Source organism: Vidua macroura, chromosome 3, assembly GCF_024509145.1.
Source record: "Vidua macroura isolate BioBank_ID:100142 chromosome 3, ASM2450914v1, whole genome shotgun sequence".
Taxonomy (NCBI): Eukaryota; Metazoa; Chordata; class Aves; order Passeriformes; family Viduidae; genus Vidua; species Vidua macroura.
In genome coordinates this window covers 48,061,561-48,075,183 of record NC_071573.1, presented here as the reverse complement: position 1 = coordinate 48,075,183, position 13,623 = coordinate 48,061,561, and the positions used below count along the sequence as shown (strand labels likewise).

At 36.1% G+C, this 13,623-nt stretch overlaps 1 protein-coding gene across 5 annotated transcripts in view; it reads right to left on the bottom strand.

The window, feature by feature from the left end:
- The window catches only part of WDR64 (WD repeat domain 64), a 66,829-nt gene that overhangs the window by 44,746 nt on the left and 8,460 nt on the right, over positions 1–13,623 (bottom strand). For all 5 annotated transcript variants that reach the window (XM_053973729.1, XM_053973730.1, XM_053973731.1 and 2 more), the window contains 8 exons: positions 12,558–12,706; positions 11,753–11,883; positions 8,854–8,953; positions 8,057–8,160; positions 5,491–5,520; positions 3,161–3,268; positions 1,340–1,554; positions 687–821 (listed from right to left, as the gene is read on the bottom strand). In XM_053973729.1, coding sequence (XP_053829704.1) covers positions 687–821; positions 1,340–1,554; positions 3,161–3,268; positions 5,491–5,520; positions 8,057–8,160; positions 8,854–8,953; positions 11,753–11,883; positions 12,558–12,705 — 971 coding nt within the window. In that variant the 5' untranslated portion in view covers position 12,706. The remainder of the gene's footprint in view (positions 1–686; positions 822–1,339; positions 1,555–3,160; positions 3,269–5,490; positions 5,521–8,056; positions 8,161–8,853; positions 8,954–11,752; positions 11,884–12,557; positions 12,707–13,623) is intronic.

The window sequence follows — 13,623 nt, the reverse complement described above, 5'->3', positions numbered from 1 at the left end:
AAGTGATTTGATCTACAGATATTTTTAGGACTATTAATTTCATTTTAACAGCTGTGTAATTTTTCAGTTGTCTAAATGTAATTTCATCTATCTATTGTGCTATGAAATTTTCTAAATTCACAGACTAATTAGGCTTGGAATCAGTTAAATCAGCCAATAGCACTGATGAGCCATATAAATAAGGATTTGGCACAAATAAGGAGGCCATAACCTCTTTTCTGCTGCATAGTAGAACCACTTCACAGCCCTTAGAATGAATTGTGTTCTTGGTTTAATCTTGTATAACTCAAACTTGTGAAAAGAAAACTGTAAATGAAATTTAGTTGAGTTTATTTTTGACTGGCTATAAATTTTAAATGAATGGCTACATTATATATGTGCAACAAACCAATCAAATTTTTAACTAAAATTTGCTTGCTGAGGAGAAATTGAAGGAGACAACACTGTCAACATAACATATTTTAAGGGTTCTGAGTATTCAACATATATGGACAGTCCTCTCCTACATCAAAAGCTAGCACACAAAAATATCCAAGCATTTAAACAATTGTATTTTTGTTTTTATTAGCAATGCTAATAAAAAAGGCAGATTCAATATAACAAGATGACATCTTATGAGGCACTGATCTCCAACAGAGTTATAAAGCAGAAGATCTATTGTTTTCTAGAAGATGTCAGATACTTACAAATAGTCCTCTAATCGCTTTATGTCATCCAAAACAAATGAATTAGTACTGTCTGTGGAGCAGGATCCAAAACGTTTTAGGGCAGAAAAATACTTAATCCTCCCAACCCAGTCATCATGTAGCTTGCGTTTAGGACTAGGGATATAAACGGAGAAGTTATTAGGCTACAGTAGCAGCTACTGTGACATGTCCCAAGGTGGACAGGGATTTTGTCAGTGAGATTATATACAAAACCAATGCTAACATTTAATATCCAGGGCAGATACAGAACCACTTTTCCAGCTCAAATGCAAGCACAGAGAAAGTCAGGGTTGAACCATGCTCTTTTCTAATCACAATCATGCTTCCATCTCATTGGACACAATAAAGCTGTTCCTTTGTCAAACTGGGTAACAGCAATTGTGAATTCTCCCCTTGAATTGTATTCTGCATCCTCACAGTTGTAAGATCTCTTGCAAAATCTTCTACTGAAAATGATGGTATTTCCTTCATGCAACAACAAGCAAATCATACTGCAGTTTGAAAAATTATTTCTTTGGTTAGGTGGGCTTAATTTAGAAACAGAAGCTAATCCTCCACTTAGGGCAAACAAAACCCAAATTAAAAACAAAACCTAATGCAAGACTGAAAATATTTTATTATAAGCAACTTACATGTCAAAAGATTCAGAGTCCAAGACTTTAAATTGTGATTCTTTTTCGGCTTTAGATTGTTTCATTATGAAGTCATCACTGGTGATAGTAAACAGATAAACATAACCCTTATCATCTCCCATTAAGATGGTATCCTTAGCCAGGTTATCTGCCACAGTCACCGTACAAACACAGAGCAGACAGTTTTTCATTGGTTTGATGACAAAGCCATCACTCTGTGGAATATGGTAGAAAGTTTATTAGATATTGCATGAGGGTCCTTAAATTGAAACTATCATGCTTATCTAGTTACATCAGTATTCAAATCTTGACTTTGTTTTTTCAAGCTTCCCCTGTGTTAAGTGTTTCCTGGTATCAGAAACTCATGGAAGACCATCATGAAGTGGAGTTAAAAGCAAATCCTAGACATTTCAGCAAGATTTTGTTTCATAGGTAGCTTTCTGCATTTCAGTGAAGAAGTATTAATTACAAATTCTAGGAAGGATCTCTGCATACAATGTGGAAGGTGTACTAGCTAAGACTGTACATGGTTTCCTGTTCAAAAATAAGATGCTCTCTACAAGAAAATTGGAAATAACTAAATTAAAGAATAATTCAAACCACAAAATTTAGCAGTAATACACAGGGATAATCTATATCAGAGTCCTAATTAATAATACAGCCTGGGAGTGTCAAGTGTACCAATATGGGCAGGTGTTTCAATTTTTGAAGCACAGAGATAGTGGGAACGAATACAGTTGCATGACACTGTGGTATTTTGCTAGAAGGCCCAGGAATGGGATTCAGGGTCATCTGCATTACATTGTTTATTGATTCTACTGCCTGACTCCATCTGTTATTTGATTAAAGCATCCTTGTCAACCTAAACTGGGAACTGTTCACATGGCATAGGAATTAACTGCATCAATGCTGTCTGTGTAGCACAGAAACATTGGAAACGTAATAGAGATAGGATTGTCCATATATTATTTCTGTGGTCTTAAAAGAGAGCTGCACCTATTCATCAACAGGATACCTGCATATCTCACTGATGTAATGAGTGGAGGGAACTTGGAGAATAATAGGTGAAGAGTAAATATTTGAGCCCTCCTCCAAGAAGTCAAATTGGACTGGCAAAATGATTTTAATTGATCTGTCTGAGCTTGGGAACCAACCTCTTAATACTGGAAAAAAAATCCTAAAAAATCTTATCCAAAAAAATAATTACTTTGCTTCTCATCATCTCAGCTAACTTGGAATTTCCAAGAAAAGTTCCAGGAACAGGAAAAAAAAGCTAAGCTTCGGGTCAGCAAAAATGCATAAGACATTAAAGAAAACTTTAACAATTTGGACATACATTATTAACATCAAAATGGTTTTTATCTTAGACAGTCCTGAACAAAACACAGGATATGAAGAAATATTTTCTTTAAATCAGGAAGTTACCTCAAAAAGAATCTGTGTTATATTCCTTGTAAAACCTGTTCCTTGATTCTTAATAGATTCTGAGATATATGTATGCCCATGCACACATTTTAGGTACACAGATGCACATGTATGCACTAGATACACATGGAAAATAAATTCTTTGTGGGTTTGTTTGCACCATAGTGTAAAAATTTTCTTTTTCTTCCAAACTTTTAATATACTTTAATATTCCCATTTGGCATGTAGAGAGTATCCCTCCTTTAGTGTGAATTCCACTATTTCACTGAGTTCCTACAACAACAAAAGTGAAAAGCCTTCATCCTGTTAGACCAAAGGGATGTGAATGTACATTGGAAACAAAGACTGATCAACTTTCAGGTTTCATTTTGGCATTTGTCTCATCCAACATAGTACCTTGCTCTCTTTTGATTTATAGTCCCAGAGAATGATTGTGCTTTCAGTTACAGCCACGACATATTTCAGATTAGGCAGGAAATCACATCCAGTGATCCAAGCAGTATCCTGATGAAAATAAAACGAGTAGCTAAAGAAGGATTTTCACTGTAAATTTATCAACTTTTCTATCACGTAAGTACATATTTTAAACCATTTGCACATAAATCACATATACTCTGCACTAGCATATACAAGGTCTAGTTCCCCTGAGAGTTCTAACTCCAGGAATAGCTCATACATGAATTTACAGAGGTACCAGACTCAACCTCTGTTATCAATTACTCACCTGAGAGGCACAAATGTTGCACAGGAAAAGACACAATAAACATCTAATGTTAATCGAACTGTAATGACACTCTGGAAAAGCACTCTGAGCAGAGAAAGCTTAAGCTAAAACATCCATAGTAAAGCAGATTTAAGCTTTTACCTGAATACAATTTGGTTTGAAACAAAAGAAACAAAATTTCAGTTATAAAAATAAAACTGAAATGAATGTTTATGAAAATAAGTAACCTTATTAAATAATTTTAATTCTCCCAATAGGTAGATCAACTATTTACAAATATATACATCTGCCTATATTAAGCTATTGTTCAAGTATACCTCCTATTATATAGGTATTAATGTAAAACAATTTCTCTTGCAAAGTAGAGATCAGACTCCTGATGTTTCTACTTTTATTTTGATTGTCGTAAACAATATTGATTTTGGTCTTAGTGTAAAGGGTCCAAAATCCTGACAGAGGATATCAACACTGTTGCAGGAGAAAGCTTCTCTCCTTCCTAATGATCTGTGGGCAAGTGGTAATACATTTACAAGGATTTTTTGGGCCCTTTATTACAGTAAACATGTGGAAAATGTCAGTCCTTGTGGATTGTTTGGTAATTCTTATGGAAGACTTTGTTAACTCTGGCTTTTTGAGGTTCTTATAATAGCATCAGAAAACAATGACTAAATGGCTTGAAAAAGATGATTTTACATTTGTAGCTGTCACTAATTTGTTGTGTTGGCTTGTGATGATGAAAAGTAGCAGGTTTCAGCTTCAGAGGAAGGGTTATAAGAATTTCTCTTGTTAGTGCCGCTATACTTGACAGACAAACTAGGCAGCTGCACTAGATCAACCTTTTCATTTTTTTCTTATTCCATCCCGTCACTCAAGAGCTCTTATCTTTCCTCCCTTCTTTCACACATTTTATGGCAAAGATGTCCTCCAATGGTGCCTAATACTGTTACAACTGCCAAATATCGTCCTACTTCCACAGCAAAGAACCCCTCACATTCATTGAGGAATCATTTTAAGACAAGTGCTTAGTGTTCAGAAAGGAAAGGGAACCTGCAGCCCACTGCAGCATCAGGCTAGCACTCCAGCTTCTTCCATCGTCTTTCCCTAGGCATCTCTGGGGGAGATCCTACCTTTGCATATTTGAACTGGAGAAAGTGGTTCCTACAAGCAAAGTCAGAATGACTAAAATTCACTCCTGTAGCACTTCTGTAGGAGAAGCTTAAATTCTAGTCAAAGTTTCCAAAAGTCAGTTGGTCTCAAGAATATTTCTCACAGTTACCATTCTGCACTTATTCCACAGGTCAGGTTAGCCCTTGCAATAAATTAAGCACAACTGAAGCCCTGTTTTCTGAGTTGGAGTAGTAGGGCCTCTGGTGTGGAGTACTTCTGTTGCATTTCAGAACTCCCACAATGTATAAGAGAGAACCAACAAAACACACTGCCTCCTGGCACAAGATACCCACATTGATTTCTAGGATGAGGGGTCACGTCACTTTGCTAAGACTGATGTCTCTTGTCTACAGGTCATCTGAAAGAAGCTCATTACCTAAAATCTGCAGTGATACCCCCAGGGCAAACACGAGGTTTTAATGTATACACTGTGTAGCCAATCATTTATCTAGGAAAGTGTAGAACTGTTTTTCATTAACAAACTAAAAATTTTACTTATTTAAATTTTACAGTGACAATTGAAGCTCTGGATTTTAGAAGGAAAAGTTCTGGCGAGGTAAGGGGTAAAGGATAATTTGGCAGAAAAAGAAGCATTTATTTATCTGAGGTTTCATTTATCAGACGAAAGAAATCAAGTTACTCAATTGTTTCAACAACTGAAAGGAATAAATTTAAACTATTTGACCTACAGCACCATATGAAAAATCATGCAGAAGTCTCAAAGTTAGAATTGGCATTAGAACAATGCTCAGTTTCTACTTATTCCAATCGAGTACATACTGATTTTTACTTAAAATTCTTTAACAGGAAGGAGAAAAAAAAAAAAAGAACTTACTTCAATATTGATGGTTGTCAGAACCTTCATCTGAAAAATCAAGAAAGATATTGTCATAATAACACGGTAGTTCTTAAATTAAAAGTCTAAACAGAGTCATCTCTTCACAGGCAGATCAGAACAATAACTGCTAACTGAAAGAGCTGGTGGTTAAGATCTGAGAAAGAGCCTTAACCTGCCTGCTGTCTGTTGCCCTTTATATTGTGAAGAATTTAAGACTTCTCTTTCCCTCACAATTGTTTCATAGTTTCTGGTTTGGTTTGGGGTTTCTACATTGAGATGTTGAAGTGAGGAAAATAAGTAAAAACTCCTCATTTTTACAACATATAGAGTACAGATCAGCTGGTCTTCTGATGGAATTGTGCTTTTAATGGTTTTTGACAGCTAAAACAGCACCCGCTCCTGTGAGAAATAGGATTTGTCATATAGAAACCCAAGCTAACACTGGCCCAATGCCACGTCAACTAGTGCCGGCAAAATCCCTGGCAGAGGCAGCACTTCAGGCTGCAAACAGGAATAACCACATTGGTACAGCACCTTTCACCAAAGGTAACTACTGAGAGACAGTGTAACATGTGGCTGAAAACCTGAAGTGTTTGAAGTGTCACCATCGCCCAGCAGTTATCTTCTACGTCTTTTAACAAATCTACTAAGTTTTCAAAAGCAGTTTCAACCTTTTCCCTTCTGAAACACCCACAGATGGTTTTTCACCTCCTCTTGCCCCTGTCCCTGCCCCTCATCAGTAATTACTCAACGGCACCTCATATCCATCCCAGCAATTCCACATTTCATAAACCAAAAAACTAGGAGCAAGTCTTTCTTCCCATAGAAGTAAGATGCCAGGTGTCATCATGGACGACAACCTTTGAGCAGAGTTTAAGAGTATTGTTAACCAAGAGATGGATATCCATGCACTGTATCAGACTTGGCTTTATCTACAGTAACTAAAATGTGTCCTTAAGGCTGCCTACTCCTACAGGTTTTATGTGCAGGTCAAGGCAGTATCCATCTGAGAACCTGAGCAACGTAAGTGTCTCATATTCTGGAATAACCTGGAAGTAGTTGATGGTATAAAGCTGTATACAGGTGTTGAGTCATATTAGGCCCACATTCATTAAAGAAAGCAATGCTTAGCCCTCAAATAGAATCATAGAACCATATCATAATTAAGGCGGGAAAAGATCTTTAAGATGATCAAGTCCAACTGTAAAACTAACACTGCCAAGTCTACCGCTAGATCATGTCCCCAACAGCCACTTCTTTTGAATACCTCCAGGGCTGGTGACTCAACCACTTCCCTAGGCAGTTCCAATGGTTGACAACTCTTTGGATAAATAAATTATTCCTAATATCCAATCCAATCCTCTCCTGGCACATCTTGGGGCTGTCACAATGCCTTAGTCATTTTCAGAACATAGTTTTATAAGTGGGAGTTGAGGTCCCTCATTCACTGTGTTAAGCAGCTGGGTGTAAAATAACATACTTTGCAGTCACTGATGTCAGATAACGTCAGTCCAACCTATGAAGAGGCAGCAATTCAACTCGAAAATAGCAGAGGCAAGTAAAGGGTAGGGAGGAGAGCTATTTTTAATCTTACACTTTGGGAAATTATTTTTCATAGGTACATAAGAGGGATAATGTTCTGGAGGACAGGCTTTCAAATAAATTATTTCAGTGTTTACCAAAACTGCAGTACTGCTTTGTTATTTAATCATCCACAGGAGTCCTTTCTTGGTTTAAATGCTCCTGTCATAAGCGTTATGCACTAATTAGCTAAAACCCCTAGAAAGCATTAGTGCTGCTTTAAAGTTTTACTGCATTGCCTGAAGTAAATTTTAAGGAACTGGTTACATTAAAATTGTACAAGTGTAAAGCACCAATGAGCATAGATGCGCGATAGCCTGGGTTTCTGTGTGACACATTCTATCTCATAGCCTCTATAGGTGCATACCACTAAACAGGAATATAATAATCTGGGAAATTAATGTACAAACTTTAGTTTAACAGCATCTTAAGCCTGAATTTCTACTTAAAATGGTACAGATCTCCTTATATTTTACTGATGAGGGAACTAACTGTTAGCCAGTGTCATGCAGACTGTTATAAAACTCATGACTTTCAAGCTTCTAGGTGTTGCTGTACTGAATAAATCTTATTTGCAAACAACTGTCTCTGTCCATTCTAGATATTTTCAGTAGCTGTAGAACAGTTAATTCTCTTATTTCCACTCTGTAGCTAAAAGTTAATTTCAATTGCATATTTTTTTATTTAGGGCAACCTTTTCTAAACAGAAATGCAGATTATTTTATATTAAATGAACTTCTATGAACAATGTCTAATATGAGCCATCTCTATCTTCTATCAACTTGTGTGAACTGTCTAGTAGGTTTATAATTGAAAAGAACAATGTATATTTCCTGCTGTACTTAAAAATATAGAAAAACTTAACTTTAATAGGAAAGAGATGTAGTTTTTTTAATGGGAAAATTTGAATGCTAGATCATAGTCTGCTCAGTTCCCCTATGTACTGCTAATGGAATAATAAAAGAGTTTGATTTAGAATTACCTGTTTGCTAAACACAGTTAGCACTCCTCTCTGAGAGGCTGTTACTGTGAGATGCAGAAGGGGCACCTTCACTATACCCTTGATCACATCTTTTCTCTTGACAACTGTCAATGACAAAATATTACTCTTCATATTACAGACACAGAAAGCATAAACAAATAGAACTATATTAGTAAGGAAAACATAAACAAATAGAACTATAATAGTAAGAACAGTGTCTCTTCCTGACATGGATTTTCATGCCATATGCAAGGCAGTGATGCAATATATCATAAATTATCCCACACTTGGTTAAATTAATCATGTTGCATTTTAAATATCATTAATATTGTAATTCTGGGTGTGCCAGTTCTTCCTCCATATTAAAAAAATACAGAAAGACAATATGTAACTGCATAAATAAATAGTCTGGTTCAGAAAAAATCATAATTTCAAAATAATTTAGGAATATGGAGAAGTGGAGTGTTCAGTGTTTAGTAATAACCCAAGTATTTTGGAACACAGGAGGAGGAGGAGGAGGAGGAGGAGGAGGAGGAGGAGGAGGAGGAGGAGGAGAAGGAGAAGAAGGAGAAGGAGAAGGAGAAGGAGAAGGAGAAGAAGGAGAAGAAGGAGAAGAAGGAGAAGAAGGAGAAGAAGGAGAAGAAGGAGAAGAAGGAGAAGAAGGAGAAGAAGGAGAAGAAGGAGAAGAAGAAGCAGCAAAGACAGACATGGGATTTTATCATCCTAGTTTCTAATGCAGTGAGCAGCATACTGCATTAGAAAAAATACAGTTTTTGATGTAAGGTGAAGTATGTCACCTGAATGAGTAATCTGCTGTTTTTCAGATACAAGCAAAACCATGCTTTCTTTCGATGGGGAAAACATGCTATCATTTTCTCCTCTGAAACAGCCAAAAATCTAAGCAAAACAAAATAGAACCGAACAAGTAATTTATTGCAAAACTACTTCTGGAAGATATATGTATAAAGTCAAATAGTTATCACACACTTTAATAATTGAATATACTTTGAGTAAGTACCTTAGTATTATTTCCTTTAACCATTAGCTGTCAATATGACTTTCGACTGCTGAGATCTGATACTCAGGTACAATCTTTCTTTAATGTTTGTAAAGAAGTCAGCTTACACAGGGCTTCTAGGAATACAGCCCATCTATTTTTCAAGTTGTTAGTACAGTTTTGCTTTGTAAATAACCATGTTCAATTTCCATTTTCCAGTTTTACCTACCTCAACTAGGGAAAAAAAAACAAACAAAACTAGCAAAAGGCAGACAAAACAGACAACTCCATATTTATAAATAAAGATATTCAATGCAGCATAGTGGTTTAGCCAACATAGAAGAGCTTTTCCATAAAGATATGTAGATTCCTATTTGCTTGAAAAGAATTGTAATATAAAGACAATTTAAAAAAAATCCTTTATTTTAAAGATCTCTGCACAGGCTAGTCAGGTAAGCAGCTTATTTCTGCTCCAGGGTGTGAAATTTTCAGCGGAAATGCTCTACAAATCTCAAGCTCTGTACCCAAAAGCAGTTTAGTAATTTCTTTAGGAAATTAGTCCCACTTAGCTGTACAGATTTTTTAAACTTCTTTCTCATATTATAGACATTATATATCCTTCCATTCATGAGTTCTAAAAGCAATGCCCCTTTGGATGGGAGACAAAATGTTGTATTTTATTCTAGTTCAGTATTTTCCATGTCATACAATAGAACTCCCATTTTCATTCTTTGAGAGATTCAGATGTACATCTTTCAAAAAAAAAAATACTCTCACACAGAATTACTCTTCATCTTTCACTTCAAAGCTCCCTCCTTTCCATATACACAATTATTAGCTATCATACATTCATGCTTTTCAAGAAAGTTTATAGGCAAGCTATATTAAAAGACTGTCATCAGTCAGCTCACACTTGGTAAAATTTGAGAAATGATCATAGAAAGGCTTCCGGGGAATTTTATCCCAAGGAAATCGTGCACAGATTTCAAAAGGAAACTAAAGACATTTCACCAATTTCACTATACCCCATACTGTGCTTGCTTGTGTAATTATGTAGCTGAATTATTTACGTAATTATGTAATTTGGTAACTAGTCTGACTGCATTAAAAACTCAGTAAGGTTTTGGAGTAAATGATCCACACTCCAGCAAACACACAGAGCTTCCCTTATTTCTCTTATAAACTAATGAGCCTGAACTAAACTAATTTGCTACTGTTCTGCTAGCTTAAACAAAGGACAATCAGTCCTTCAGACTGTCAGCTATTTTCCAGATTTGCCCCAAGCCCTCCTTGAAGGAAATCTTTAATGGCTGACATGAGCAAAATCCATGATTAATGTGACACTGTAAGAAAAAGCAATGGTTAAGAAAGGTAGTAACCAGAAATGCTCCCACACAGAACCTTACTAAATAGAAATGGCTGAACACACTGCTTTTTAGGATGTTATTAGGAAATCATTTGATAGCAATTGTTGATAACACGTAATGAGCAGATGGTTGGGTATATTCAAGGTTCCAATATTAGGATGATGTTCCAGAGTAACATAAAATGTAAATATGCTGATGAATTTGTAGTTCATGTCACCTGCTAATACCCTGCCATAAGACTTTAAGTCCAGCAAGGATTTGCCATGTATACAATGCCTCCTATGCTAGCGTTGGAAAGTCACTGTGTGCTGGGAGTTACATCCCTTCTGCATAATTCTGTCTTCGGGTAAGAAACAACCAAAAAAAGTCTTGTAGTAATATATGATGAAGGGTGCTCTTAATAAGGATTGGCTCTAACAATCTAAGAATCAGTAATTTTTATACAACAGTTACCTGAAACACTAGCCATGGTAAATACCTTAATAAAAGACATATTTCTAGAGCAAGTGTTCATTTCTCAAAGCATTTGCAAATAAAAAAGAGTGCCATGTTTAAAAAACCCGACAAAGTAGTTTTTCACAAAATGTAAAAAACTGGGTGCTATGGAGATAACCTTCTTAGGTGGATTCAGAAATAATTTACAAATGGATAGATTAAAAATCCAGGAAGGGATATTAAACACAGACTGCATTTGCAACTCTGGCAGAGGAAATCCTTAAGATAGGTGCAGACAGATGCAAAGAGGGTAAATCGGATCTACTGTTTCACATTACCTAATTCTTACATGATTTTTACAAAGGTTTGCTATTTACCACTATTACAGACTGAAAAAAATTGATTACAAATATCTCATTAATCTACAGGACTAAATAATATATGCAGAATTCTGTGGTTCAAAAACTCTACTAAAATGCTGCCCTACCTTTAAGGCTCTATATTCAAAGTAAGGGCCAGATTTATGCTGTGAACAGGGGAGGAGAAAGGCAAGGAAGCAGAAGTTAGAGAAAAGAGAGGAAAGGAGAAAAAGAGGGAAGCATTTCTGAATGTTGAGCTGAAGATAGACTTATCCTCAGAGAACAAATGTCATCATAAGAGATTTTGCATTTTGTCAAGAAGCCTGAGTGACAATGCACATCGCTGAGGTAGTTCACTGAAGACCTGAACACACCTAGGCTTTAGGCAGCAAGGATAAGTAACAAGAGAGTGCTTCATTCTGCCTTGAACCTCATGAACAACAGACTCATGAACAACACATAATTAACAGATAAATACTGTCACCATTTAAAATTCTAATTAGTTTTTCATATTTAAGAAAACTTTAGAAATTCTTACCTCAAGCCATTCTGGCCTTTCATCAAGGTTGCTCATAAGCTTCCTGAAAAAGGCCTGAATATCCTGATCCTTGACTGCTGAACCAAAAAGTGTTCGTGTTGTTGTATAGAACTTTTCATAATCTATCTTATCTGTATGGGAGGAACAATGTCCACACAATTTAAAACTAGTAAGCTATAGATTCCTTTCTTATCCACCCTACCCATGGTTTTACTTCTCCTTCAATACCAATACCATGGAAGTTCCAGCTTCTCACATTGTATTCACTACAGCATTTGAAAAGAAAAAAAATCAGTCCTAATATTTTCTCTTTTCAAAACTACCTAATTTGCAATGTATGACATGAAACAGATAAAAGAATAGATAAAAATGTCTCATTTCTTTTTTCTTCCTTTACTCACCATAATTCTGATTTGTTTTTTTGCACCTGAATGGTGTGTGGGATTATCTTTTCAAGCAGCAATAACCACTTGCATTGAGAAAAGCAAAATTTTACCCTCATTATTTACGATTAGTAACTGTATTTACATAATTTATCAAGTTTGTGCTTTTACGGAAACAAGTGCTAACTTCTTTATGTGGCAACTCCACCAATTATATTTTCTGAGTGATCACCATGGCCTTATAATTTGGCCAGAAATCCTAACAGAAGGAGAAAAGAACTTTCACCGTGCAATCTCTCTATTTCCTGTAAAAATCAAAAAGTTACAGTTAGAACACTAATTTGAAGGAAATTATCATCCCTCTGTGATATGTTCTCTCCATGTGAAAATTATACTTTACCATCCAAATTAGTATTTCTTACCATCATCTTTAGTATACAAGCCTGAACTCTCCTCGGTCTTTTGGATGATCATTTTTTCAACTAGATTCTGGAACTGCTCCAAAGCATTCTTGAAATCAATCAATTCAAGAGCAGAGCAACCCTCCTTATCACCCTTCTTTCCAGACATCCTTTATGAACAGAAGACAAGAGGGAGAGGTCTTCTTACAGCCATGTCCAAGCCTTGCTTTGTTCCTTTAACTCCCACATGAGTTCATGTGAGATGCAGCCGCATGACAGGTACAGCAAACATTACAAAATAAAAAAGAGGAAACCCTGGTTTAGCATCTCGAGCTGGCAAACAGCATAGTGAACTGTGGATGTCACAACATCCCATCACATCACAGAATCCTACTCACTGAGTGCCCCCAGGTCATGAACCAGGACCACTAAGTAACCTGGCATGTGACATTAATTCATTTTATCTCATGTAATTCACGACAGAAAGACTTTATGCTTTTTTCACAGAATAGTTAGGGTTGGAATGGATCTCTGAAGATCCAGCAGTCCAACCTCACTGCCAAGGCAGGGTCACTTAAAAGCAGGTGACACAGGAATGCATCCAGGTGATTTCTGAGTGTCTCCAGAGAGGTATTTCCCCCCAGGCTTTTAGTAACATTTTTCCAAATGTTTCTTTGGGGAGAGAGCTGAAGGGGTGGAGAGCATTGAGCATGTATTAACTGCATGAATAAATCTGACCTTTAGTTCTACTTTCACCTCCTTTATGTTACAGATCAATAAATATCAGCCATTTACCACTACACAGAGCACAAAACTTTGTTCTAAAGTATAACTTGTAGTAAGGTGTCAAGTGCTGATCTTCAGACATAAAAATATGGAGAATTGCTTCAAAGTGTAATTGCACAAACTGTTAAAATGGAAGCCTCTTTGTGTGGTTTATGCTTCCTTTCAGCAGTTCTTGTAACATCTTCACTTATTTAGTTGGTACGTTCTCATACTAGGGGCCTTTTTACCTGGACTACTTCTCCTTTCCTTTAGGTTTCAATATAATTGCGATTCTTATGCACATTTTTCATAATTTCAATAT